Genomic DNA, 6,000 nt, shown 5'->3' on the forward strand with positions numbered 1-6,000 from the left:
TCTAAGTGGCAACAAAGTCAGTTCAGTTACTTATTGCCCAGGTAGAAAACAGAGAACTATAGACAGACAACTGGGAATCAGGGTTGGCAATCATTTATCTTCTTACAAAGCTGAATTAAGTCCCTACTACTCCTCAATTCCAGGATCAGGACTATCAGAACTTACTTTTCCTTACAATTCCTTATTTTTCATTCTAATTATTACTCGGGTTGGCTTAATGGAGTATAAATTAGGGCTGGATCGGGATGTGTAACATATGCCTATGACTGATAGAACCCATTTTTATTGCTGAAAAACCTAACTTCTATAATATTAAAACCACTGTTAATGTACTAGTTTTACTTTCTGAAAAAGAAAATCATAGCACATTAAAAAAAAAAGGTTCTGATGGTGGAACTTTATTATAAAACAAACGATTTCAAAAAAGGAACATAAAAAATAACAGAGAAGCTTATTTAATAACTAAACTAATAATCAAAAGCTATGTAACACCAAGCTAAACGAAAGGTACAGATTTATTATGCTTCAACTATGTTCATGACTAAGAGTTTGAAGGTAGGTAGCTAAAGCTCCTATGAAAAGAAATATTTGTCCATATACACAAGACACAGACTTTTAATGACTTTTCATGTCCTAACCAGTTTGATAGGTATCTTGTAATTAGCTATTTAAATCTCAATTCTTGTCATTCACCTCTATCTGGAAGGCTGGTTACTTCTTTTAACAGCAGAGACAAGTACACAGTACTATCCTGGAAATCCCTGCAGATTTTTTTTTTACTATTTAAAAAAATTTCTGTAAAATTGTTGACTTTTATATTTTGTAAATTTTTTTATATTTTATATTTTGTAAATTGTTAACTTCATTTAGCTCATTTATAAAAAAATATCCTTTGCTACGAGAGCAGAAAGTAAAAGACTCTTCATCCATTTACCTTATACTTCAAACCACCCACACATCTTTAAAAAACTTAATTACAGGCTTGTTCTTTAGATTCTTCTTTTATCATTCAGCCATGATTACAAGTGGATGCTACAATATGTTTAATTGTTTATACTTACCCAAATATCCCAGTACCTCATAATGGATTCTTTGTCATGTAATCATTTTATGTAACCTGAGACATGGTATATAATACCTGCTTATTTACATGTCTGCCTGATTGAAGTAACAATACTGTTAACTACCACTAACATGAGGGTTAAACAACTTGTTTAGACTAAACTAAATCAAGCAATGGAAAAACATCATATGTACGCCTGCTATTTTAGCAAAGTCCCTTGAACAATACTTTGCATTATAACTTTCAAATAATTATAATGATGTGACATAAAGACTTGCCTTAAATTACAAGAGATTTTAATACTGTTGTTAAGCCAACTACAGAGAAAATAGATCACAATCATTCACTGTTTCTGTATTCAGAATATAGTGAAATACCTCAGATTTGTTTCTCTGTTCATTTCCATCCAAATTAAACCTTCACCAGACGTGTATTTTTGATTCAAGCCCTCTAATGAAAATGGTTATGTAACATGATTTAAAAAATGATTAAGCAGACATGACTTACCCTTTGTCTGAAGTCTGAATCAGCATTTGGATTTAGACCTAGGAGAGCCTGTTCATCCATTCCCGCTGCTATACTTGGAGTCTTCTGATTACAATAGGCGTGCCCTCTAATCCCACAGAAGAATCCACAAACATCTGTACACACACACACAGTTGGAAGAAAAAAACACTTGATAAGCAAAATAGATGCTTATCCTGAATACCATTACAAGCAGATAACATTATAGGAAGACGTTTAAGAGTTCAAAGAACTTCCTTTGAAACAATCCAAATTACACGTATAGAAGCCTGTCTCAGAAGAGTGGGTCTGCTAAATAGTCCACTAATGTGTAATTTCTAAGGTATGCCATTAAGGTTTTCAAATTTCTTTTCTTCAAGATCATCAATAAAGTATAGAAAGTAATTATTTTTACTTGAAATAGAAGCATCTAATTTACGTTGTTACTATCTCCAATAAAGTGCAACTGTGCAACCACATTATGTTCAAAAAGAAGTACAAATTCAGATTATGTTGCTGTCGATTTAACACTGACTGCTCTTATTTAAGAACTTTTTTTAGTCTCTGGAAAGCATTGCACTTTCCCCACAATTCAGAGTCTAACATTTTCAAGTAAGAACATGATCAGCCCCAACGGCAACTTGGTTTCTGATAAAATGTGTATTTATTTGCAGAAATAAAGAACAAGCTCTACCTGAGGTAAGGAGGCCTGGTCTTACTACTCTTAAAAGGCAAGAACCTGGGGGTGGAGGGCACAGGGGGTGATGAGGAAGGGGGCCACAGCCTTTCATGGGAATGGTGAGGCCAGGATTGGATCCAGGTTAGAAGATTCTTACTACAACATGCTTTTCTGTCTCCCCCTGGTTCTGCCCAAATCAATGATAAGTCAGAATGTGTTCTGAGAGCCTTGGAGAAGAAAGCTCAGCTGCTTCTCCTATAGTTAAGGTCATACTTGCAGATTACATCAAGGTAGTGTAACTCCCTACTGCCCTCAGGATTAAGATCCACTTTTCAATGACTGTAACCATTCTGTACTCTAACCATGCAAGACAGGCGGTAGTCTACCTTTCATCTTTGCACACATTGCTCCTTACTTGGTTAACCCCTGCTTGTCCTTCAGAACTGAGCTTAGAAGTCACTTCTTTCAAGAACACTTCTTTGACCCCTACTGTTCAGCTCTCCCAAACTGGATGAGATGCCCCTCCAAGTGCTGATAGGTTGTCACTGTCTGCTTTCTACTTTTCTCTCATTAACCTTAAACGGAAGGAGTGACTGAATATTTGTCACTATGTTCCTAGGACATAATATAACATAGATTTTGGATTTGCAAAGATTTGGATTGGCACTCTAATCTTACTTTCAAACTGGGGCCACATGGACAACTACAAAAAATGAGAGAGCCCTTTCTGTGAAATAGGAAAAAAAGAGCACCTGCCTCATAAAGCAGTAAAGACTTCAATGAGACAAGGTATGTAAAGCATGACCGGCACATAGTGGGCCCACAATTCATAATTCATCGTATCACACTAGAAAACTGGCATTTTGAACAGATGGAAAAACAAAGGCATTGTTAAAAATTTGATGACCATTCCCCTGAAAAATGCACACACACAAAGAAAAGACTATCTGAACTTCTATGAATCCCAGATTGAGAAATTCTGTAAAAGATTTCTTGACTATGGCATGGCTTTAGGGAAAATTTCATAAACTTGGTCACTTTGATTCTATCAAGGGAAACAGTAAGCGGTACTAAGGAAAAAACATTGCAAATAAAATTTAAGGAAACAAACTTGTTACAGTTGTCAGTAGAGAAAGAATCTCTCACGGAGAAGGCACTTGTATAATAACAAGCAATGGTAAATCACCTACATGTACGCAAAAAACCTGAAAAGTTATAACCTGTGCAAAAACGTGACAATTTTCCTAGCAAAAGGTTGTGCATGAACACATATCTAACATGGTATAGCGGTGCAGGCTTAAACATTTGTTACAATAAGATAAACCCTTCAATTACTCATCTAGCAAATGTTCTGGGGGAAGGCAAGCAAAATACTTAAAATATTAAGCCCTAACTTTACTATGGATACGCATGAAATCAAGAATCAAACAATCTGGAAAAATTCCACTACACCTACTGAACACTGTTCTTCAGTTCCAAGGCTGAATCTTTTCAGCCTTATACCACCACGCTGACAAGTCGCTTTAATCAAACGTAACTTCCCCCAGTAACACTAATTAGCACTTTCAAAAAGTAATTTTTTTTTTCCTGGTTATAAGGAAACATCATGTTTCTCTACTCTTGCAGAATTGTGAGGAAGGGAAGAGCAAAAATGGCGTGTCCCTGCTGGCAAATTACTACAGAGAAATAATACTTTTTTTCTTTTTTGTCCTGGGACGGGGTGGGGGTGGGGATCAAGTTTGAGGTCTCTGCAGTTGAAACTGCTGAGTTACGCTACAACTATTACAAATGGGCTTAGCCACTTTTACTATGTGGGGGCCACAGGCGATGGGGGCCCTCCTCCGCCGGCCTTGCCCCTTTCCTTCCCCCGGATCCCTCCCCTAAAAGAAGCCTCGTGGCAATTGGAGTGATGAAACACCGGGCAATGAGCTGCCACGCACAGGGGACGCAGTCCGCCGCAGCTCATATTACCCCCACCCAGGCAGCCCAGCCTCGGGGCGCACCGCCATGGAGAGCCCCCGGCCCGCACCCTCTCCAGCATGGGGGCTTCCAGGGCCAGTCTTCCCGGCCAACTTCCCCGCAGCCTCGCGTGAACCGAACTGGGTCCGAGTCCCGCCCCAAGCCCCGAGTCACCTTCCCTATCACTCCATCCCGCCTGCCCGCCTGCACTCCCGAGGGCCGGTCAGTGGAGCCGCGCTGCAAGCAGGGAGCGAGAAGAGCGGCCCTCGTCCTCGTCACCGTCACCGTCGTCCTCCGCCACGGCCGCGGCGCTAACCCTGGAGACGGAGCTGGCCGGGGCCGCACGCCTCTCGCTGCTCTGCGTCTCCTGGCGCCTTTTCTTGCGTGGCGCCGGGCAGGCAAGCTAGCAAGCTGGCGGGCGGGGTTGGCGCCCCAGGAAGGATAAGAGCGTGAGGGCCGGCTAACGCCGCCACGGCCGTCGCCGCTGAGTCAGCGCGAAGCGCGCTCCCCGCGTCGGTGCCGCGCGGACCAAAGCCAGCAGCCTCATGAAGGCTGGAGACGGCCCGAAGGCCCGGACCGGGAGCCTACGACTCCCAGCATGCAATGTGCAGGCGACGCTTCCGGGCGACGGTACGCACACGCGCACCGGGCGGTCGCCGGGAGGCGTGGTCGCCGGGGCCTCTGGTGCATGCCGGGATGGGGCTCCGGCGGAAATTTTTCGCGGCCTTGAAGTCTGGTGCGGCGTCTGCGCCAGGGCGAAGATCCGTAACCATCCCCCCACACCCCCACACCGGGCCTGGTTTGCTTAGCATGTTCCTTAAAGACTTGGGGAGGTAGTTGGTAGGTTAGAGAACGGAGTCCCGGAGAGCCGCCTGTCGTGGTCCAAACCACGTGTGAGTCAGTTGTTTAATTTCTCTTTTATGATCCCACACGTTCCCCAGCGTGAGCATCTCCCGACGAGCGCTGAAAATTTTTTGTCAGTTTAAACGTACCAGTATTTTTGTCATTCGTGAAAAGATACTGTTTACTTCGTGTGATACTGTTACTTGGTTTATTCATTCACTGATTAGTTTAAAATACTGAATAGAGATAGTACAGGCTCAAGCTGCGCACGTAGATTTGGATCCCAGCTCGCCCCACACCCGTTACCCTGCTCACTTATTGTTAACTTCAGTTTCAGGCACGTTACATAATCTTATCTGTGCTTCAGTACGATTTGACTTTTCTCGCTCACTAGTGTCCAACTCTTTTCACCCCCATGGACTGTAGCCCACCAGGCTTCTCTGTCCGTGGGATTTTCCAGACAAGAATACTGGAGTAGGTTTCCATTCCATATTCCAGGGGATCTTCCCCGCCGACGGACAGAATCCGCCTCTCCTGCATTGGCAGGCGGATTCTTTACCACTCAGCCACCTGTGATGCCCCTGTTTGCTGCTAAGTCACTTCAGTCGTGTCCGACTCTGTGCGACCCCAGAGACGGAAGCCCACCAGGTTCCCCCGTCCCTGGGATTCTCCAGGCAAGAACACTGGAGTGGGTTGCCATTTACTTCTCCAGTGCATGAAAGTGAAAGGTGAAAGTGAAGTCGCTCAGTCGTGTCCCACTCTTAGCGACCTCATGGAGGCTCCTCCATCCATAGGATTTTCCAGGCAAGAGTACTGGAGAGCGCTGCCATTGACCCTGTTAACTCATCAGTAAAACGGTGTATGCTAATAGTACCTACCTCAAAGGCTTGTTGTGAGAATTGAGTTAATACTTATGTTTGACATACAATAAGTGCCCTGTATTTAGGTTTCA

The 6,000-nt window shown here is 43.2% G+C and overlaps 1 protein-coding gene across 3 annotated transcripts in view; it reads right to left on the reverse strand.

The window, feature by feature from the left end:
* Positions 1–4,662, reverse strand: part of XPOT (exportin for tRNA) — a 39,673-nt gene extending 35,011 nt beyond the window's left edge. For all 3 annotated transcript variants that reach the window (XM_052639620.1, XM_052639621.1, XM_052639619.1), the window contains exons 1-2: positions 4,380–4,662; positions 1,571–1,704 (exon numbers count right to left, since the gene is read on the reverse strand). In XM_052639620.1, coding sequence (XP_052495580.1) covers positions 1,571–1,596 — 26 coding nt within the window. In that variant the 5' untranslated portion in view covers positions 1,597–1,704; positions 4,380–4,662. The remainder of the gene's footprint in view (positions 1–1,570; positions 1,705–4,379) is intronic.
* Between the last annotated feature and the right edge of the window lie 1,338 nt (positions 4,663–6,000).

Source organism: Budorcas taxicolor, chromosome 5, assembly GCF_023091745.1.
Source record: "Budorcas taxicolor isolate Tak-1 chromosome 5, Takin1.1, whole genome shotgun sequence".
Lineage (NCBI taxonomy): Eukaryota > Metazoa > Chordata > Mammalia > Artiodactyla > Bovidae > Budorcas > Budorcas taxicolor.